The following is a 22,857-nucleotide window of genomic DNA, read 5'->3' as shown; positions in this document are numbered from 1 at the left end:
CTGATAATCTCAATCAACCTGCTTAATTATTTAGGAAAAGGTAACATGAATCTTTATTTTCCCAAATTACTAAAGTAAATCTGCTTGCTGAATTGCTTAAAGAAAGACTGTTTTCACTGTCTTTATCTTCTAATACAATTTTTGATATATGGTTGGGTGCTCAAATAAATACTTGTTTTTTTTTTATTAAAATATAAACGGTTGGGGCAGTCAAATGGGAAAGAGATATTCTTAATCTTATTCTTTGATATTTGAGAATGATGGTTGGAATATAGTTTGAAGCCTGAAATGGGGGGACAAAAATAAGGATATGTGCATACATGTTCACATACACCTCAGGGCTTAGTAACAATTATGGCTTCCACTAAAGGAAGAATACTAGTCTTTGAGATATTTCTTATTTTTATTAACTCTGAATTTATATTTATTGCTTTAGGAGGAAGAAGAGGAAGAGGAAGAAGAGGAAGAAGAAGACATTGACCACCTGGTGAAGTTGCATCGCCAGAAACTAGCCAGAAGCAGCCTGAGAAGTGGCTCCTCCATGGTAAGTTCTATTAGTTTTTTGACTGTAGACATGTTTGGATACCAGGAAGGAAGAAAACACCACCTTGGACCAGAGTCAGGACTTGGGGAAACATTCTAGTCACTCTTTCCAGGTAACCTAGATGCATTTGTTCCTGTCCTCCATTTAGACCGTGGTTGCTTACTGCACAGCTAGGTGACTTTCTCAGCCTCTCTCCTAGAGATTATTATGTCAGGTAAGAATTAGGAATAGAGACATGCTTCATCACAGCTTTTTGAACAGTAACCCTTAACTTCTTTTTTAAAGAGTTACTCAGGCCATAAAGTGAGCAAGATCAGATTTCTTTATCAGAACCCAACCCAAATCTCACATTCAAGGATAGTGAGTGTCATGAGAAGGGCCCTGGCAGGATTAATTGGCATTAGGGTGTGATTAAGGAGCAATAGTACTAATCATAATCATGAAGTTAAAAAGAACATTTAAGAATCAAGGCCTAGTTACATCATAAGTATGAAGATTGATGTTTAGGAGGAACAAGAGTCAGGAACTAGAGTGATTAGAGTTTGTTCCTGCTCACACACAGGAAGAGAATAGCAGGCTTGCAGAGTTTATCACAACCTGAGAAGATGTATTTTTACCTCTGGTGGGATTTTGATCCATTCACTTTTTTCTGTATCCCTTTATAGGAATAGGATAGATAAAAGAAACACACAGATAATTAAGGCACTTTGTTTTAAGTATAACTGTCTCCTTCTAGCAAGTGTTTTAGCATATATAACAAATACCAGAAGTGAAATTATGTCCACCATACCTGTATACTTTGCCCACATTCTAAGGCAAGTGAAAATTAACAATAAAATATGTAAAAAGAGGGGAAGAGGAGAAACTAAGAACCTATAGAAGCCATGAGCTGAAGTAAGAGTGCTACTAGATGTCTCTTATACTCTAAGTACAAGAGTGTTGGTATACTGGCTTGTTGTAGGAACTTTGGAAACTTTTGTTTTATTCAGTGACTGTGGTTGTATCATGAGGAAAGATGTGAGCCATGTGGATGGGGGAGTATGCCTTCACCAGACTTTTGTGGGTGCTTTATCTTCAGAGTACAATAGGCAGCATGATGAGCATCTATAGTGAAGCTGGTGATTTCGGGAACATCTCTGTGACTGGCAAGATTGCCTTTTCCCTGAAGTATGAACAACAAACACAGACTTTGGTCATTCACGTGAAGGAGTGCCACCAGCTGGCTTATGCTGATGAAGCTAAGAAGCGCTCTAATCCGTGAGTGTTTCTAGAATCTGACTGATGCTCTGAAATGAGAGCTCAGACCCTGTCATCTATTTTGGAACTCTTGAACTGAGATTATCCCTTCCTGGATGAATAGGAATGTGTGACTGAGAGTGGGTAGGAGAGATGTGGGAAAGGGACCACGATCGGGAAAATACAAGAATGGCATATCTAAGAGAGTTTGATATGATCTTTTAATTTCCTCATGGCATATGTATATGGAGAGCATGGAAGTGACGAAAGGGTTGAGAAAAGATGGTGAATTACTAAGTACTCTCCTTGGTTTCCAGATATGTGAAGACTTATCTGCTGCCTGACAAGTCCAGGCAAGGAAAAAGAAAAACCAGCATCAAGAGGGACACCATAAATCCATTATATGATGAGATCTTCAGAGTAAGTATCCAGAGCTAGAGGGAAGGGGAACATGTTCTCTCTTGTGCACTAAGTAAGCTGTAGCTGTTCTCCTGCTACATGGCTGGTTGACATGGTTTTCAGTGACCATGTCTGTGTCTGGGAATACACTATAGGCATCTGTTCACATCCTGACCTCCAGAGAAGAGAACAAAGGTGATCTGGCTTTCTTGGATTATTGTGAAGTTAGATATTCACATGGCCACAAATCTCCATTTGAGAAGTCATTTGGTGGATCAAAGATGGCAGCAGAGTAGATAGAAGTTACACTTACCTTCTCTCAGGACCATATCAAAATTACAACTAAACTACAGAACAATCAACCTGAATACCCAACTGAAGACCAGCTGAGCAGACGTCATAACTAAGGATATACAGAAGATGGCACGTTGAGACTGGTAAGAGGGACAGAGACTTGAAAAGGACTGACCCTGTACTCAATTGCTGTGGTTTAGAACCTGAAGGGATATTTCTGCTGAAGAGGTGTCCTCATAGGAGCAAGGGACCTCAACTACATGCCAGGCTCACTAGCCTAGAGTACCATAGTTGGGAAAAGGAGCTCACATAATATCTGGCTGTGAAAATCAGCAGGGAATCCATCCACCAAGGTATGATGGGAGACTGCGAGAAACCCAGGAACCCTCTTAAAGAACCAGTACATAAAATCTCACTTTCAGGCACTCACCCTGGGCACTATGGAAGGGATGATGGCTCGAAGGAGGGAGGAGACTGGTTTCATACAGGGAGAGATTGGGAAAGGGCTGGAGGGATAGCCACCAATGTACTTGTGCTGGGTCTCTCTTTTATACTGCCCATTGATGCCATATTTCCTGGGTTGAGCATTTCCATCCATACAGCATTAGCCAGGAGAGATGCACTTGCCCCTCCTCACTGACTACCTGAGGCCCGCTCTGCTAAGATAACTCCAATGGAGATATCTGCTCATGGTCTCCAGCCTGGACCTGCATTGCAGTCTTTCTTGAAAAACTCTCGAGGAAGTTCAGAAAAACTCAGGGAATGCCAGACACACACAGGGAGAAACTGAGTTGTGTAGCTTTGGGGTGAGGGCCATTTTTTCCCCACATGCACAAGGAGGCACTACAATTCCTGTGTTTGGACAGTCTCCACGATCACACAGCATCAGCCTAGGGCAGGGGTGGGCAAACTTTTTGACTCGAGGGCCACAATGGGTTCTTAAACTGGACCGGAGGGCCAGAACAAAAGCATGGATGGAGTGTTTGTGTGAACTAATATAAATTCAAAGTAAAGGAGCGGAGGGGAGAGCAAGAGAACCAGATAGAACAGCCGGATCCGGCCCACGGGCCGTAGTTTGCTCAAGGCTGGCCTAGGGAGAGGCATTAGCCCTTCTCTGCCAAATCCCTCAGGGCCCACCCCACTGCAAAGGTCTGCAGGCCTCAAGCAGGTAGCAGCTGGCCTTGGCATACCCTGAGACTTTTGCTGAGTGGCCTTAGACCTAGCACTGGTGCCTACTTTGTATGAAACACTCACCCCTACCAGATAACTCACTGAGAACTTGCCTCATGCAACTCACGTACTGCCAGAGGCTCTTTTAGAGGCTGAGTCTAATAGGCAGCCAGAGGTGGTGATGAGTTTTGGGATGCCTTGGGACTTTTGGTGACCTGCCCAAGACTCAGTACTGGTGTCAGCCAGCCTTGATGCACAGCTTGGCCCCTCCAGTAAGAACTCAGGCCATGCAAGAGCAGCTACCAATTGTGGATTTCCTTGTGGGGCCTAACAGGTAACCTGGAACCTGCTACAGACTATCTAAATTGACGTGCACTGGAGTCCCTTTGAAGAGGCCTCAGAACCGACACATTGGTGGCTAGCTTGAGGCCACATCAGAACATGGCACATAGAAAGGGAGGTCTTGGCATGTACCAGAACCTGCAGGTGCAAATTCCACCTCAGGGGTCAGCAGCTCATATACTATGGTTGGGGTCAATTCTCACAGGCTGAACCTGCCTGAGGGTCAACTCCACCCACAGTTGGGCCAACATTATTCAAGACTCAAATGCAACAGGAGGGATCACATAACCCATACAAGACACACTCCTAAATCACCCAGCTCAGGTAATCATAAAACTGCACTGCTAAGATCCACAGAACACCTACTACATAAGACCACTCTACAAAAACTGGGAGAAATAACATATCTACCAAATACTTAGAAACAAACATACAGAGGCAGCCAAAATTGGAAGATAAAGACACATGTCCCAAATAAAAGAATAGAAGAAATCTCCAGAAAAAGAAATAAATGAAATGGAGGCAAACAATAAAGTGATACAGAGTTCCAAGTAATGGTTATAAGGATGCTGAAGGAACTTAGAGGAAGAATGGATGAACTCAGTGAGAATTTCAAAAAAAGAGCTACTAAGCATAAGAAAGGACATAGAAACCATAAAAAACAGTCAAAACGAGTAATACAATATCTAAAATGAAGAATAAACTATCAGAAATCAATAGCAAATTAGATGAAGAGGATTGAATCAGTGATTTGGAATACAATGTAGCAGAAAATACCCAATCAGAGCATTGAAAGGAAAAATGAATTAAAAAAAAGAAGATTCAGGGACCTCTGTGAAGACATCAAGTTTAACAACATCCATATCATCTGGGAACTAGAAGGAGAAGAGAGAGAATAAGGAATTGAAAACCTATTTGAAAAAATAAAGACTGAAAACTTTCCTACCCTGATGAATGAAAAAGTCACACAGGTCCAGGAAGTACAGAGTCCTAAACAAGATGAACCCAAACAGACCCACACCAATACACATCATAATTAGAATGGCAAAGGTTAAAGACAAAGAGAAAATCATAAAATCAGCAAGAGAAAGACAGTTACCTGCAAAGGTGCCCCAATAAGACTGTCAGCTGATTCCTCAACAGAAACTTTTCAGGCCGGAAGTGACTGGCATGAAATATTCAAAGTAGTGATAAATAAAGACCTACTGTACCTGGCAAGGCTACCATTTAAAACTGAAGGATAATAAAGAGCTTCCCAGAGAAGAAAAAGCTAAAGGAGTTCATCACCACCAAACTGGTATTACAAGATAGGTTTAAGGGAGTTAAAGAAAAAAGAAAGTAAAAACAGAAAAATAAATATGAATGAAAATAGCAATAAATATGTACCTATAAATAATCACTATATATTTAAATGGATTAGATGCGCCAATCAAAAGACATAGGGTAGCTGAATGGATAAGAAAATAAGATCCTTCTGTCTACAAGAGGTCTACTTCATATCAAAAGACACACAAACTGAAGTAAAGGATGGAAAAAGATATTTTATGCAAATAGAAATGTAAAAAAGGCTGGGATATCAGTACTTATATCATACGAAATAGATTTTAAAGGCTATAAAAAAAGACAAAGAAGGCCATTACATAAAAATAGTTGGATCAGTCCAACAAGAGGATATAACTCTTGTTAACATTTATGCACGTAACACAGGAGCATGTAAATATATGCTCAGGGAGAAACTGAGTTGTGTAGCTTTGGGGTGAAGGCCATTTTTTCCCCACATGCACAAGGGGGCACTACAATTCCTGTGTTTGGACAGTCTCCACTGTCCAAACACAGGAATTATTGATGGACATAAAGGGAAAGGTCAAGAGTAATACAGTCATAGCAGGCTACCTTAACACCCCGTGACATTAATGGATAGATCTTCCAGATGGAAAATCAACAAGGAAACAGCAGCCTTGACACATTAGACTAGATGGATTTAATTAATATTTTCAGATCATCTTACTCCAAAATGGCAGAATATACATTCTTTTCAAGTGCATATGGAACTTTTTTGCAAAATAGACCACATGTTAAAACGTCTCAATAAATTTAAGAAGATTAAAGTCATATCAAGTATCTTCTCCAATCACAATCTTTTGAAACTAGAAATCAATTACAAGAAAAAATGAAAAACACACAAACACATGGAGGTTAAATAACATATTACTAAACAATAAATTGATTAACAATAAGATCAAGGAAGAAATCAAAAGATACCTTGAGACAAATAAAAATAAAAACACAACAACCCAAAATTTATGAGACACAGTGAAAGCAGTCTCAGTAGGGAAATTCATAGCAATACAGGCCTACCTCAAGAAAAATCTTAATAGTGCACAAGAGTCCCTTTTTCTCTGCATCCTCGCCAGCACTTGTCATTTGTTAATTTGTTGATGATAGCCATTCTGACAGGTGCGAAGTGCTACCTTGTTGACTTAGAGCATTTTTTCATATGCCTTTTGGCCTTCTGTATGTCCATTTTGGGGAATGCAGACTGGTGCAGCCTCTGTGGAAAACAGTTTGGAGTTTCCTCAAAAAATTAAAAATGGAATTCCCATTTGACCCAGTGATCCCACTTCTAGGAATATATCCCAAGAGATCAGAAACACCTATCAGAAAGAATATATGCACCCCTATGTTCATAGCAGCACAATTTACGATAGCTAAGATTTGGAAACAGCCTAAGTGCCCATCAGCAGATGAGTGGATTAAAAACCTATGGTACATCTATACAATGGAATACTATGCAGCTATGAAAAAGAAAGAACTCTTACCATTTGCTACAGCATGAATGGACCTGGGGAGCATTATGCTAAGCAAAATAAGCCAGTCAGAGAAAGATAAATATCACATGATCTTACTCATGTGGAATCTAATGACCATCATAAACTGATGAACAAAAGTAGACCCAGAGACACAGAAACATCGAACAAACTGTCAAACCTTAGAGGGAAGGCAGAGGAGGGTGAAGGGGGGGAGGATATTAACCAATGAACTCAGATGCATATATGCATAACCCAAGGACACAGACAGAGGGTAGTGAAGGCTTGGGGTGGGGGTGGGAGAGGGCAATGGGGAACAAAAGGGACATATGTAATACTTTCAACAATAAAGACTTACTTTTTTTTAAAAAAGAAAAATCTCAAATAAACAATCTAACCTTATACCTAAAGGAACCAGAAAAAGAACAACAAACAAAGCCCAAGTTGAGTAGAAGGAAATAATAATCATAGCAGAAATAAATGAAATAGAGATTAAAATAAACACAGCTTTCTGCCAGTAGACGCCAATGAATAAGCATCATTAAAGTACCCTCCCTTGCAGTCCTCATGTCTATGTCAAAGTCTCCCCAAAAGCCTGAACAGATGCAGAAGCTCTTTAACAGAGCTTTGGGCTTTGGAACAACCATTGAGAGTCTGAGAAGTGAATATGATCAATGGGGAATGTTCACAGAGTCTGAGAAGTGAATATGAGCAATGGGGGAATGTTCACAGACTGTGTGGTAATGAGAGATCCAAACACCAAGCACTCTAGAGGCTTGGGGTCTGTCATTTATACCACTGTGGAGGAGGTGACCACTGTGGAGGAGGTGACCACTGTTGAGGAGGTGGATGCAGCCATGAATGCAAGGTCTCACAAGGTGGCTGGAAGAGTTGTGGAACTAAAGAATGCTGTCTCAAGAGAAGATTCTCAACGACCTAATGGCCACTTAACTATGAAAAATATTTTTGTCAGTGGTATTAAAGAAGACATTGAAGAACATCACCTGAGAGATTATTTTGAACAGTATGAGAAAATTGAAGTGATTGAAATCATGACTGACTGAGGCAGTGGCAAGAAGAAAGGTTTGCTTTTGTAACCTTTAATGACCATGACTCTGTAGACAAGACTGTCATTCAGAAATACCATAATGGAATGGCCATAACTGTGAATTAAGGAAACCCTATCTAAACAAGAGATGGCTAGTGCTTCTTCCTGCCAAAAAGATCAAAGTGGTTCTGGAAACTTTGGTGATAGTTACAGAGGTGGCTTTGATGGGAATGACAACTTTGGTTGTGGAGGAAACTTCAGTGGTCGAGATGGCTTTGGTGGCAGCCATGGTATTGGTAGCTGGGATGGTTATAGTGTATTTGGTAATGATGGAAGCAGTTTTGGAGGTGGTTGAAGCTACAGTGATTCTGGCAATTACAACAATCAATCTTCAAAGTTTGGACCCATGAAATGAGGAAACTTGGAGGCAGAAACTCTGGCCCCTATGGTGATGAAGACCAATCCTTTGCCAACCCATGAAACCAAGGTGTCTATGGTGGTTCTAGCAGCAGCAGAAGTTTTTAATTACTGACAGGAAACAAAGCTTAGCAGGGGAGGAGAGTCTGGGAACTGACAGGGAAGCTACAGGTTACAAGAGATTTGTGAACTCAGCCAAGCACAGTAGAGGCAGGACCTAGCTACTACCAAGAAGACATGTTTTAGACAATACTAATCTGTATGGGCAAAGGAAACCATCAACAAAATGAAAAGGGAACACACTAAATGAGAGAACATATTTGCCAATGATACATATGATAAGGGGTTAATTTCCAAAATATATAAAGAACTTATACTACTCAACACCAAGAAGACAAACAACCCAATTAAAAAGTGGGCAAAGGACCTCCATAGACACTTTTCCAAAGAGGACATACAGATGTCTAATATACATGAAAAGATGCTCCATATCACTAATCATCAAAGGGATGCAAATTGAAACCACACTGAGATAGCACCTCATGCCTGTCAGAATGGCTCATCAATAAATTAACAAGTGCTGGTGAGGATGTGGAGAAAAGGAACCCCTGGGGAACTGCTGGTAGGAATGAAGACTGGCACAGGCACTGTGGAAAACAGTATGCAATTTCTTTAAAAAATTAAAAATGGAACTGCCTTCTGATCCAGTGATCCCACTTCTGGGAATATATCCAAAGAAACTCAAATTTGTAGCAGGCTGAGAGCCCTTGAGCGACCTCAGTTTCCCCAGCAGCCCCATTCAAAGAGCCCAAACTGAATGAAGCACTGGTTTAGCCCAGTACTAGCCCCACAATCCTACAAGGGAGGCATTACCGTAATTCTATTTTACATATGAAGGAACTGAAGTCCAGAGTGGTTCAACCATGTTTGTAAAGTCACAAAGAAAGTGAGAAAGCTGGATGCCTGATTCCAAATCCAGTGCTCTTTCAGCCATACCAGAATTACCTGGAGCAGGATCAGGGCCTAGTAGGTGCTAGTGAGAGAAGACAGTCAATAGGAGCAGGGAGATTGGGTACATTATTCAAGGTGGGGGGTGGGGGGAGGGAAATACATGGGATTCAACTAGAGTTTTAAAAAAAAGAAAATAAAGAAAATAGAAACAGACTTCCAGGTACAGAGAACACAGTGATGGGTGCCAGAAAGAAGGGGGGGAGTTGGGAGAGCTGGGTGAAAAAGGTGAAGGGATTAAGAAGTACTAGTTGGGCCCTAGCCGGTTTGACTCAGTGGATAAAGCATCAGCCCATGGACTGAAGGGTCACAGGATCCATTCTGACTAAGGGCACAAACCTCCATTGCAGGCTCATTCCCCAGTTGGGGCGCATGCAGGAGACAATCAATCAATGTATCTCTCTCACATGGATGTTTCTCTCCCTGTTTCGCCCCCTCCCTTCCACTCTCTCTTAAAAGCAATGGGAAAATGTCCTCAGGTGAGGATTAGCAACAATAAAAAGAAATACTAATTGGTAATTACAAAATAGTCATGGGGATGTAAGGTACAGCGCAGAGAATATAGTGAACAATATTGTAATAACTTATGTACGGTGCCAGGTAGGTACTTGAAATATTGGGGGGGGGGGGGAACACTTTGTAAAACTTATGATTGTCTAACCACTATGCTATATACAATAAAGTGATACAAAGTAATGTTGAATATAATCTGTAATTATAAAGTAAAATTTAGCATCATTTGGGATCAGGAGTCTCTGGGAAGTTTTTTTAAATGTTCCAGTATTCTCTTACCCACTCAAGGAAAATTAATTTCCAGGTTCTCCCATGGAATATGGTAGGTTTTTTTGGTCAAATGGGGTAAGTGGAGGCTTTGAGTGAGGAAACTCATAGTGCTTAGGGACTAGAGTAATGTGATGTTTGATACTATGGACTTTGGGTATGGTTGGTCAGATTTTGGAGTAATCTTTGCTGAGGAATTATCACTAATTATCTTGGTCTTCTCCTTGTTTTTCACAGTATGAGATCCCAGAATCTCTCCTGGCCCAGAGGACGTTGCAGTTCTCAGTTTGGCATCATGGTCGTTTTGGTAGAAACACTTTTCTTGGAGAGGCAGATGTCCAGATGGATTCCTGGAAGCTTGATAAGAAACTGGATCATTGCCTTCCTTTGCATGGAAAGGTAGTCTGCTTTTACAACTCGGGCAGTTTGTATCTGAGGTGGAGTTGTCTGCAGTGTCCTCTGCTGGTACTTATTGGTAACGTCTTTGAATGTAGTCTGCTGTATAGTTCTAGCGCACTCTGCTGGAGTTTCTGAGTTTGACAGTAATTTCATATGCACTTGTATGACCAGCAGATGAAGCCATAGTTTTCTTTGAAAAGTCTTTCATGTGTGCCACACTTTTCCTCCTAAACTTCCAGAGTCTGGGTATATCCTAACATCCTAAATTGCACCTCGTCTCCAAGCTAACCTTTTCGGTGTATCCTAATCTGTACTCCTTTCCCAAGCTAATTTTTTTCACTAAATAAGTGGGAAGTAAAACAATTAATGGAGTTCTAATTGCTGTGCTCTTGGTAACACAAGCCATGGAAATGGAGATGGCACCTCAGGTAAGAGTTTAACAGTGTGTATAATAGTGGCTGGGATTTGAGTACAGCCCTAGATTTGAATCTTGGTCCTGCTATTTGCCAGGTAGTTAAGTCATCTAATTTATAAAATAACTTAGGGAAGTCACCTAACTTCTGTGAACCTTAGTTTTTTTCATCTGTAAAATGAAGATAATAGCCAAAACCGGTTTGACTCAGTGGATAGAGCGTCGGCCTGCGGACTGAAGGGTCCCGGGTTCGATTCCGGTCAAGGGCATGTACCTTGGTTGCGGGCACATCTCCAGTAGGAGGTGTGCAGGAGGCAGCTGATCGATGTTTCTCTCTCATTGATGTTTCTAACTCTCTATCCCTCTCCCTTCCTCTCTGTAAAATATCAATAAAATATATTTAAAAAAAAGAAGATAATAATATTCCTCTTTTGCAGGATTGTATACAAAGTACCGATTAGTGCCTGGTACGTAATGGACATTCAATAGGTTGCTGTCATTCTGGTTAAGATGAAGTTGCTAAAACAGAGTTAGGACTTCTTAATTATCAGAACTATTCAATTTCAAGGTCCTTCTGTAACACTTTTTTTATACTAGCATTTTAATTGCTAAAAATAGGACATGGCACATAGAATATTTCTGGAAAGATAGACAAGAAACTAGTAATAGTGGCTGCCTCCAGGAGGAGAAACTGAGGTGGGAGGGCAATTTAGTTTTCTTTATATGCCCTTTTAAAGTGTTTGAACTTTTTACTGTGTGTGTGTGTGTGTGTGTGTGTGTGTGTGTATGTATGTGTAATACCACTCATTTAAAAATTAAGAATAAAAGAATTTATATACACATGGTTAAAAATTAAAACAACATAGACATGTGTAAGAAGAAAAGTAGGTTCCATTCCCTAGAAATCACTGTTTATCAACTACTTGGATAACTTTATAGAAATTTTGTGCAGCACAAATGTGCACATATGGTTTTACATTTTTTCCTTTTTACACAAATGGGCTCATACAAAACTCATTGTTATATATCTTGATTTTTTTATTTAACAATTTATCATTTATCATGGACATCTTTATTTGCCATCACTTATAGATCTATCTCATTTTTATTGCTGTATAATATTCTTTCATGTGCCTGTATTATAATTTATTTACCATTCCCCCACTGATATACATTTAAATTGTTTGCCCCCCCTTTTGTTGCTGTTAAACCTTTGCTGTAATATAAGTGACTATAGGAGAAATTTCTGGTGACAGAACTTCTGAGTCAAAGGAAATGTACATATAATATTTTGATAGCTACTGCCCTCCAAAACCACCAGTAAAAAATTAAATTTGTCCCTTTAAATACTAGTAAAAACAGGAAAGAAATTATCACAAAACTATAGCATATTGTTAGAAATTTAGAATTTCTTAAGCATTTGGCACTCAGTCATTCTCTCAAGGGCCTACAGTTGATATAATTATATTAGAAATGGTAGTACAAACCATCATAAACTACTGCCAATAAAAATGCTTCACATCAAATTAAGGCTGCATTAAAATGGAGGTATTTGCTCTTTGAAATTATTTTGAACCAGAATGACAATTTCCAACTAAGGCTAAATCCAATTCTTAAGAGTCCACTGAAGTTCACAGTTTAAATTTTGTAGACATTTTATAAACAATACAAAGACCATTTCAATAATACGTATCTATTTTAACTTAAAACGTTCTACATTTATTGTCTCTAGTTTGTTTGTGTTTTCCCCCAGTAATCTTTTTGCCGCCCAATCAATATTCTCTTCCAGGCATTCACCACCTTTATTATTTTTTACATTGAATTTATTGGGGTAACACTGGTTAACAACATTATACAAATTTCATGTGTACAACTTTGTAATACGAAATTGTGTACTCTATTGTGTTCTCACCACCTGAAGTCTAGTTTTCCTCCATCACCTTGCATTTGACCCCCTTTACTCTCTATGTCCTCCCCCCAACCCCCTTTCCCTCTGATAACCACTATTACCTCCCTTTTCTTTCTCTCACCCATACACTAAACTTTGTGCATTCTGGGTATGTGGTACATTTTTCTAAAGTTATAAGGATTATGCCCTCCTGGCATTGATGTATTCAATGATAAGGACCTCATTTAGAGGAGCCCTGGTGAACACAGGCAGGTGAAAGGGCATTTCTAGTGTGCATCAGCTCATGCTCAAGATACTAAAGCATAAAGAACAGAGCCATGCTGAAAGAGCCAATAGAGTGAAGCAGTTCTGCTACCCACAGCCAAAGATGAAAGGCCACTTGCTGTTCATCCAGGACATCAATTCATTCACTTTTGCATTCATTCAGTAAATATTTGTGGAGCATGTACTATGTGCCAGGAACTTTGCTAAGTGTTGGGTATACAAGGATGAACAGGCTTGATTCCTGTACTTCCGGCATTTGGATTCTAATGATAGAGATAGTCATTAATCAAAAGTAACATAAATAAATTTGAAATAAAAAATTGCTGCATATTCAAGTCCTTGTAACAGAGTTCCATCTAACCCTCAATTTTTTATGAGAAGCTTTCTTTAAGAAAATGTTTCTTTGAAGATCATTCAAGTGATACATGCTATTCTCTATATAGACATATACAGAATAAAATGTGAAAGCCCTCTTTTCTTTCACCATTCCATTCCCTCCCTTAAAAGAAACAAGTGTTAAGTTTGTCTGTATCCTTTGGGGGGTTTCTATGCAGTGTAGTAGAGTGGTTAATGCCTGAATTTGAATCCTGCCTCTGCCAATTACTGTGTGAACTTGGGCAAATTACTTAACCTCTCTGTTCCCCTGTTCCATAATCTGTACAATGGGAACAATAGTAACTATTTAATAGGGATTACTTTGAGGATTAAACAAAATGATATACTTAGAGTACTTATAACAGTGCCTGGCACAGAGTAAGTACTATTTAAGTGATAATGACAATAATCATTTCTTACATACATATATACAAATATGAATATATTTTAATACTAGAGGCCTGGTGCATGAAAATTCATGCACTGGAGTGGGGGTCCCTCAGCCCGGCCTGCCTCCTCTCACAGTCCGGGAGCCCTCAGGGGCGGGAGGTGACCCGGCGATCAGGGAAAGGCAATGCCCCCATCACACCTCTGCTGCTGCCACGGCCAGCAGCACAAGCCTCGGCTGGCCCTGTTTACCTGAGCCTCGGGCAGCCCTAGGTGGCTGGGCAGCTGACATCCAAGGCTTGCCTGTGCCTCGGGCGTCGGCTGGGCAGCCACCATCCAAGGCTTCCCTGCACCTTGGGCCAGCCCTGGACGGCTGGGGGGCTGAGGGAACTGGGGGACTCTGGAGGCAGGTGTGCGGAGCGGCCAGACCCACCTGGGGGTGGGCCCGGCCCTGCCGCACGCCTGCCGCCCCAGCAGGGCTGAGGGGACTGGGCGCTAACATCTTGTGGCTGTGAGTGCCGCCATCTTTGAGGGCATGGCAGTCAATTAGCATATCCCCTCCTTATTGGCTGTGGGCACCACCATCTTTGTGAGGGCATGATGGTCAATTAGCATATTCCATCTTTATTAGATAGGATAAGTGGGATACTTTTCTGCATCTTGCTTTAGTAACAACATGTTGGATATCTTTCCATGTCAGTGTGTACAGATTCACCTCAATCTTTGGATGATTGCATGCCATATGCCATATGAGGGCATTAAAAACACTCATTTAACCTTTTCTATATTAATTGATATGTTAAGTTGTTTCCACTTTTTGGCTATTACTAACAATACTCATAGTAGAATCCTTCATCATGGTGTCAGTCCCCTGTGAGTTTGTGTGACAAGCTTGCTGGAAGACCTGTGAGGGTGTTTGGAATCTAGTAGGTGTATCACCAAGTAGTAAAATAGTGGGCATTGCAGAAGACTTTTTGTTGGTTCTTCTGCATCTCCTTCTGAAGGAATTGCCTTAGAAACCTGTGACTGCCATGGCCTAGGGACCCTGGATTATATTCATAAGGAGAAGGATCCTCATGCTGTGAAGCTGTTTGGGGGATAATTTTAGAATCTCCTCAGAAAGAGGTCCCAACAACTCCTGAAAAGCCTAGCTTGACCTTGGGTTTCCCTGTGTTTCAGATCAGTGCTGAGTCCCTGACTGGCTTGCCGTCACACAAAGGCGAGTTGGTGGTTTCATTGAAATACATCCCAGCCTCCAAACTCCCTGTCGGAGGTGACCAGAAAAAGAGTGAGTTTTCTTTGGGGCCCTGGGTTTAGCCCTTATCTTCTGTAAAGGATCTGTATGAGGTGGCTAGCACTGTTGGAGAGACCAGATTGAGTTGGGTCCTGGATCATCTTCTAGGGAAGATTCTTTTACTTACTAAGTAAGCCTTTTCTGCATTTTTTAACCAGAAGGGAATGCCTCAGGGTTGGCATTTAATGTTTTAGGTTATTAAACTAACTTGTTCTTGGTCTAGCTGTGGCAAGCTACTAAGAGGGCAGCACAGAACAGAAACCTTGGGGCTTAGAAAGGATGGTTGTAAGAGGTGTTAAAGAATGAGGGACAGGAAATTGAAAGCTGAGGAATAGTGAATCAACATACCAGGCACTGTGCTAGTGACTATGGATATGTAGATGAATGAGACATGATATTTGCCCCCATTGAGAAGCTTAGTTTAGCAAGAAAGACAGTCATATGCAAAAAGAATATAGATGCAGGAGTGATAATTCTTTCTGGTTAAATTTGGGAGAGCTTTAAAGAGAAAGTAATGATGAAACTGGACTTAAGACTTTATCAGGCAAAAAAGGAAGAGGATGGGGTGAGAAGAACATTAACACAGAATCTGACACATAGCAAGTTTTCTATTATTGCTGTTGTTTTTCTTAATTGAGCATTTATTGCTTACTGTCAGGAACTCTGCTAGGTACTGAGAATCCAGGCCAGGTGCAGTTCAGTTATGGAGCTTGCTGCCTTCAGGAGCAAGGGAAGGAAATGCTGTGTAGATAAAGTTCAAGAGAAATCTGGAGGTGTAGGGGCTCACTTATTTGCTATGGCTGACATCCCTTACAGGTAAAGGTGGGGAAGGGGGAGAGCTCCAGGTATGGATCAAAGAAGCCAAGAACCTGACGGCTGCCAAATCAGGAGGGACTTCAGACAGCTTTGTCAAGGGGTGAGTCCCTGGACCAGCATGGAATTAACCAGTTTTAGGATAAGAGAGCTAAGGGAGAAGACCAATTTAACCTTTCTCTGTGGATATTATACTTGAGTGTTCTACCACCTCCAGCAAACAACATTTTTCCTGAAATTTACTGCAAAACCACCACTACCACATTTGCACTGGTCTAAGCTCAGTTTGGACTGGATAGTAGTGCTGATTGCCAAAGAGGAGGATAGAGACAGATAGGTTTGGCTTTTCCTTTGTTACAGACTTATACTCTTAATTAATCCTTAATAATAATAAAAAACATCTGTTCCCTGACAGTTAAGATTTGGGGACTCTACTTTGTTCCCTACAATATTTAAGCAATGCTAGCTTTCCCCAAATTATAGAAAACCCCCTGAATTAAGTTCTCAAGTAAATCATGTTTGGCTATACCTGTAGTTACTAACATTGGTTTTATTTAAAGAGGACCTCGTGCCGAAACCGGTTTGGCTCAGTGGATAGAGCGTCGGCCTGTGGACTGAAGGGTCCCGGGTTCGATTCCGGTCAAGGGCATGTACCTTGGTTGCGGGCACATCCCCAGTGGGAGGTGTGCAGGAGGCAGCTGATCGATGTTTCTCTCTCATCGATGTTTCTAGCTCTCTATCCCTCTCCCTTCCTCTCTGTAAAATATCAATAAAATATATTTTAAAAAAATAAAAATAAAGAGGACCTCATCCAAAAGAAACGTAACCAAATATTTAAAACCCATTTTTAATTTAATATAGTATTTTAAATAGAATAACGTATTAATTTTCTCTCCAGGTTGAAGGAATTGAATCAAATGAATAATGAATAAATGATCTAGTGGGGGTAGTAGGAACTCTGCTTCAGATTCCTAGACAGGAATATTTATATTAGGATCTGAGAGTTTGCACACATCCCTGAGCTAGGCCTGTGGTAGTGGAAAGGAGAATTTAGATACATATTGCCAGACTTGAGTAGGTTGTTGATTATTCCCGCCCTCTGCCAGATACCTCCTTCCCATGAGGAACAAGGCCAGTAAGCGTAAAACTCCTGTGATGAAGAAGACCCTGAATCCCCACTACAACCATACATTTGTCTACAATGGTGTGAAGCTGGAAGATCTACAACACATGTGCCTGGAACTGACTGTGTGGGACCGGGAGCCCCTGGCCAGCAATGACTTCCTGGGAGGGGTCAGGTTGGGTGTTGGCACAGGTGAGAGCTTCTCCCCTTCCTCAATATCTTAAAGGCCTTTTGTACATTTCGCTCCCAATATAACTAACTTCCTCTTTACAAAGATTCTTTATGACAGGACTTGTCTTCTTTTCTTTGAGTTAATGTTCAACCAATATTTATTGAGTACCTACTATGTGCAGGCCTAGAGGAATACAGCTCATGTACTCTTTCTTATGTGTACAGATAAATGTGACCCTGATTGCCAGGAACACCATCCATCATCTTCCCACCAAAAAAATCTGAAAACCTACTTATATCTGTACCTATAATTTCCATCTTCCATCCTGTCATAATGAAAGAAGGGTCCTTTCTAGCAAAGGGCAATCTCTTTCCAAATGTTTGAATTATATCCTTCACCTCTCAATGACCTCACTTCTGGAATCTCCTATCTCTCCTGACTGATCAGTTTCATTCTCTCTGCCTCCCTACTGGAGGTGAGAACAGATACGCTCTGGTATTTCTGATTTTGAAAAATATAAACCTTCCCTTAATCCTACAACTCCCTTTTAACTTCTTAAAAATAATTATCTCCACTCCCTCACCTCTTCTTTAGTCTTCAATCCACTGTGAGCTGACTTCTGTCCCACCACTCCACTGAGCAATTGCTTCTGCCAAAGTTTTGTTTTATTCTCACTAGAATTTTAAGTGCTATTCAATGTAGCTGGTCACTTCCCTTTTCTTGAAATACTTAGCTTTTAATCAAGACATTATACTCTTGATTCCCTTTTAACTCACTGCTCACCTTCTCAATTTTCTTTGTAGTTTCCTCATTCTATACACAAACTCTAAATGTTGGTGTTTCTTAAGGCATAGTCTTAGACCCTTTTCTTTTCTCTATAGTCTCTGCATTCCTGTAGCCTTAAATAGTAATTATATATTAACTCATACAAAGCATTTAACACAAAACATCTAGGATGATGTTTTTACATATATAAGCCAGTTCATGTCAGCTCCCTGCTTAAAACCCTCCAGTGGCTTCCTATTGCACTTAGAACAAAGTTCTCAGCATGCCTACAGGCCCCATATAGACCTTCTCTGTTCCTTTATGATCCATCTCTGTATCTCTCCTGCTTACTCACTATGTTCCAACCACAATTACTTTCTTCCTGCTCTCCAAATATATCAAACTTATTCCCACTTTATAACCTCAGCAATTAGTGTTCTCCCTGTCTGGAAAGGCTGGCTCCTTCCTATTCTTCAGATCTTGACTCAAACATCTCCTTTTCATAGAGGCTCTCAGACCACTCCATCTAAAGGATGCCCTGCTCTACGCACTACAAATCACCTTGTTTACTAACTTCATGACATTTACCTCATTATCTGAATTACTCTTGTTGATTTACTTGGATATTTTCTGTCTTTCCTATTCAAATGTAAGTCACCTACAGGCAGGACTTTTTCTGCTTTCCTCACCACTATATTCCCCAGAGACTAGAAGAGTACTGGCAAATAGTCGGCACTCAATAAATGTTTATTGAATGAATGTACAAGAGAATAGTAATGAGGCCACATACAATCCTAACTTCAGGCCTGGAGTTTACAGCTAGAGGAAAAGGGTGTTCAGCTTCTTTATTAAAAACACACACAACACCACACAAAACATTTAAGTCAAGTTGGCAATAATAGAAGGGCAATAGCTCTGGCATGAGGTGAGTTCTCAGACACCAGAGCTCCACACCAGCCTCAGAATAAAAGGTCTCTAACTATTGGTGTCCCAGTTGGAGTACCATTTCATTAATCAGAAGCCTCTTGACAGAGTCTCAGGAATAGCTGTGCAGAATCATCAGGGAATACTTCCCAGGGAAGACTGCTGTCCCTATTAGTCCATCTTCATAGCACACTGTCTTTTATGGGGTGGCTGGCTATCCTTGTTGTAAACCCATCTTTTCTGGTGAGCTAAGGAGTGGGGTTCCTGTTCAGCCTCCTCTGGTGTTTCTTTTCAGGGATCAGTAATGGGGAAGTGGTGGACTGGATGGACTCGACTGGGGAAGAAGTGAGCTTGTGGCAGAAGATGCGACAGTACCCAGGGTCTTGGGCAGAAGGGACTCTGCAACTTCGTTCCTCGATGGCCAAGCAGAAGCCGGTTTATGAGTTGGCCAGAGAAAGTCAGAGGAAGTGAAGAAACCAAGAGTAAAGATTTATAATTTAATATGTGTATTATGTCTATGTGTATACAAATATGTATTTCTATAAATCTCATTATGCTAGAGTGTTGCAGACTTGCTCCTCTTTTGAAAACGGGTTCAAGAATAAGGGTCTCTTCAAAATGTTTTTATTTGCACGTAAGCTAGTATACTTGAAAAGTTTATTCTTATATCTTTCTGAGTTTTAATTAACTTCTAAAATGTTTTAAAATAACTTTTTATCTTCTGTCTTATTATCCTTGTTCCTACTTCCCCAGGAAGCCCTGGCTGCCTCTGGCATTAGTAACAATCTATGTTTAAATGTGTTCCTGGTCTGAGGCCAAGGATCTGGGAAACAGGGTTGGGTTACTAAAGACAGGAGAAGATGGTAGAAAGGTGAGTAGGTCCTCTACTTCCTCTCTAATTTATGATTTTAATGCCTTTTCTACCTTGACAAATTTCTAGAACTTTGCTTTTAACTCCTCTTGTTTTTTAAGCAGTTTCCACCTTGCTTGCGTCTAATGGTTTTTGTGAAATGGTAAGAAAATTATTCAGTTCCTTCTGGTTCTAGACACCTCCACTATACCTTATAATGGGTCTGCTTTTAAAAAAGCACTTTAATTAAATAATAGCCTTTAGACCAAGTCATGGACATGAGCAGCAAGTAGTTCTTGGTGGTACCAGAGGACCAGAGTGACTGAGGCTGAGGTGTCTTCCAGTCTGTGTTGAATTCTTTGCATTTAAACTGTTATAGTGGTTGTTGGAGAGCTCATTTCTCTAATGAAAGGCAAGACATCTTCATTCTCAGCATGTACTACATCTTTCTTAGTGTTTGTGTCCACAATGTATTACTACACAGAATATGATCTACATACCATTTTGTCCACCAGAATAGCCAAGTACTGTGTAAACTGGTCCAGTGTTTCTCTGGGTTGGGCACTGTTAGTGCTCGGAGATAATGTATTCTGACTTCTTTCTTGAAATGGTTTCAGATCTTATTTTTCCTTTTGTTTCCTAATCTTGACCTAGATGTAACATGGGAGTGATATGTTGAGACCTTTCTAAGAAGGATTTTAATGAGCTAAGGTTCATTTCCTAAAACTTACTGTTCCAAACTGACCTTTTTATTCTTCCAAGTGTATCTACATAGTCATTTTTTGAAAGAAGTCTATACCGGAGAAGAAATACTTGTCAGTCTTGTCATGTGCTCACTCACTGACTCTCCTATATATGTGAACTGAATGGAGGAGTGTTTTTAAAAGGGTTATTCGCTGTGGATTGATATTGTAATGGAAGGCAAACTTGGGATACTGTGCTGTAACTTGCTCCTTTGTTCTCCACCCCCTGAAATGTACTTGTTCTTCAATAAAGTGTTTTCACTTGTTAAGTGTTTGCATTTGTTGGTTCTATAGATGCTTTTGTCTCTGATGTCCTGACTTCCTGTTGTTGCTTTTCATGTGGCTTGAAGGATAAGGAATAAAGTGACAAATGCCCTTCCCTAACCGTTGTATAAAGATTCAAAGAAAATTTCCCTTTCCCCACATTGCTTCCCGATGCCTCCACTGAGCTCTGATCCATTGTATGCAGGGAAAGAACTGAGAAGCCATCTTAAAAGTGGCACCACTTTTCTTTCTCTCAAGTACCAAGAGAACTCCTCCTTTAGCTTTGTGCCCCCCCAACCACATGCTGGAGGGGTGTACACAGGGGAGATGTTCCAAGCTGTGTTTCTTTCTTGAATCTTCAACTTCTCTAGGAGGTATAGAGTCTTTTTCCTTCACTCCTACTACCATTATTTTCTTTTGAGAGATAAATAACACATATGCTAAGTAACCAATCTGAGAAATAAGGCTCTGGGTTTCTAGGTAGGTCTAAGTGACTTTTGACCTCTTGTGTAAAAAGGGCATCTATAATAATAAAAGCATAATATGCAAATCAACCAAACAGAAGAAGGACCATCTAGACGACCTTCTGGACGACCTTCTGAACTACCATGCTATGACACCCACTGGTGCCAGGCCAGCCAAGGCAGGTGTGATGTGATTGGTTGGGGGCCCGGCCATTGCCCCATGATCACCCTGCAGAGGGAAGCCCAGGCCACCGGCTGGCTGGGCGATCAATCAATCGGGGGGCTCCACAATCACCCCAAAGAGGGAGGCCCAGACCACTGACCGGCAGGCTGCAGCAGGTGAATGGGGCCTACCTCTTTGGTGCGATCGATCATGGGGCTCTTGGACTGTGAGAGGGCACAGGCTGCGCTGAGGGACCTTCCCTCTGACAAGTGCACGATTTTGTGCACCGGGCCTCTAGTTAGTATATGTTTAATAACTTCTGTGTACAAGGCTTTATGCTAGGTATATTACATTTTATTGCTTTAATTTCTCCAAGAACGTTATGAAGTAGAAAAATTTACCTTTTTACAGAGGAAAGTCAAGGCAAGAGTTAGGATTTGAATCAAGGTCTGACTCTATAGTACCATGCTGCTTCCTGCAAGGATGATATGTGTGTTATGGATGAAGATTCCAAGGAAGGAATGCTTCCTCTCTTCTAAAATATCCTGAAGAAATAAGTTTATTTTACAAAATAGGACAATCAGAATGCTTTGGAAATTACTTAGTCAGCTGACTAACTGAATAGTTAGGAGGAGAGTGGCAGAGAAGGGAACAGAGAAGAACAGAAGCAGAGGCATGGACAGGGTCAGGGTGGAGCTATCCCCTTTGGGTCTGGCAGTGGGCCTAATTCTGCTCTCTCCCTACTTAAGGAGCCGAGATTTCGTCAATTATAATTTAAAGGAGGTTACAGTGAAACTGCCTAAAGAAAGCAAGACTGACTTGCCTTAACTATTGTAAAACAAAACAAAAGCTTTGCAATTTTTTAAAGCATTTATATGTGAGAGTCAGGCCCAGATGGGAACTCTGTTCAGGAGGCAGTATGTTATCATTGGGCCTTTGACTGCTCATATGCCCTGGCTTGCCACTTGGCATCTACACTAATAAAAGAGAAACATGCAAATTGACCATCACTCTTCTACACCCACCAGCCAATCAGAGTGAGTATGCAAATTAACCCAACTAAAATGGCAGCCACCACAGAGCTGGAGCAAGCAGGAGGCTTGGGTTGCCCCTGGCGATGGAGGAAGCCAGGTTTCCTGCCCGCCCTGGTCAGCCCTGGCCTCCGCTCAAGGCTACAAAGTTTCAATTATAGAAGATAAATAAATCCCAGCTAAGATGGCAGCCGCCACGGAGCTGGAGCAAGCAGGAGGCTTGGGTTGCCCCTGGCAATGGAGGAAGCCAAGCTTCCCACCGCCCTGGCCTGCCCTGGCCTCTGCTCAAGGCTACAAAGTTTCAATTATAGAAGATAAATAAATCCCAGATACCTGCTTCCAGCTGGCCCTGGCCTATGCTTGGGTCGCCGGGGGGTGTGACCGGCCTGCAAACCACCACAGGCCCCTCACCCAGGCTGCCCCATGCCCCAAGGGAACCCTCACCCTGATCCAGGACACC

At 41.1% G+C, this 22,857-nt stretch overlaps 1 protein-coding gene and 1 pseudogene across 5 annotated transcripts in view; both read left to right on the top strand.

Moving 5' to 3' along the window:
- The window catches only part of SYTL4 (synaptotagmin like 4), a 192,864-nt gene extending 172,121 nt beyond the window's left edge, over positions 1 to 20,743 (top strand). For 3 of the 4 annotated variants that reach the window (XM_080652844.1, XM_080652843.1, XM_080652842.1), the window contains 8 exons: positions 437 to 544; positions 1,623 to 1,801; positions 2,098 to 2,200; positions 10,283 to 10,444; positions 14,971 to 15,079; positions 15,902 to 16,001; positions 17,005 to 17,213; positions 19,178 to 20,743. In XM_080652844.1, the coding sequence (XP_080508970.1) occupies positions 437 to 544; positions 1,623 to 1,801; positions 2,098 to 2,200; positions 10,283 to 10,444; positions 14,971 to 15,079; positions 15,902 to 16,001; positions 17,005 to 17,213; positions 19,178 to 19,353 (1,146 nt within the window). In that variant the 3' untranslated portion in view covers positions 19,354 to 20,743. The remainder of the gene's footprint in view (positions 1 to 436; positions 545 to 1,622; positions 1,802 to 2,097; positions 2,201 to 10,282; positions 10,445 to 14,970; positions 15,080 to 15,901; positions 16,002 to 17,004; positions 17,214 to 19,177) is intronic. The other variant, XM_080652845.1, reaches the window with a different exon arrangement.
- LOC308239441 (heterogeneous nuclear ribonucleoprotein A1-like 3) lies at positions 7,500 to 8,195 on the top strand (annotated as a pseudogene). Its single transcript has one exon. The product of its transcript is annotated as a heterogeneous nuclear ribonucleoprotein A1-like 3 (transcript).
- Positions 20,744 to 22,857: the final 2,114 nt, after the last annotated feature.

This window comes from Plecotus auritus, assembly GCF_963455305.1.
Source record: "Plecotus auritus genome assembly, chromosome: X".
Lineage (NCBI taxonomy): Eukaryota > Metazoa > Chordata > Mammalia > Chiroptera > Vespertilionidae > Plecotus > Plecotus auritus.
Note: the sequence above shows the minus strand (reverse complement) of the source record. Positions and strands in the feature narration are given on the sequence as shown.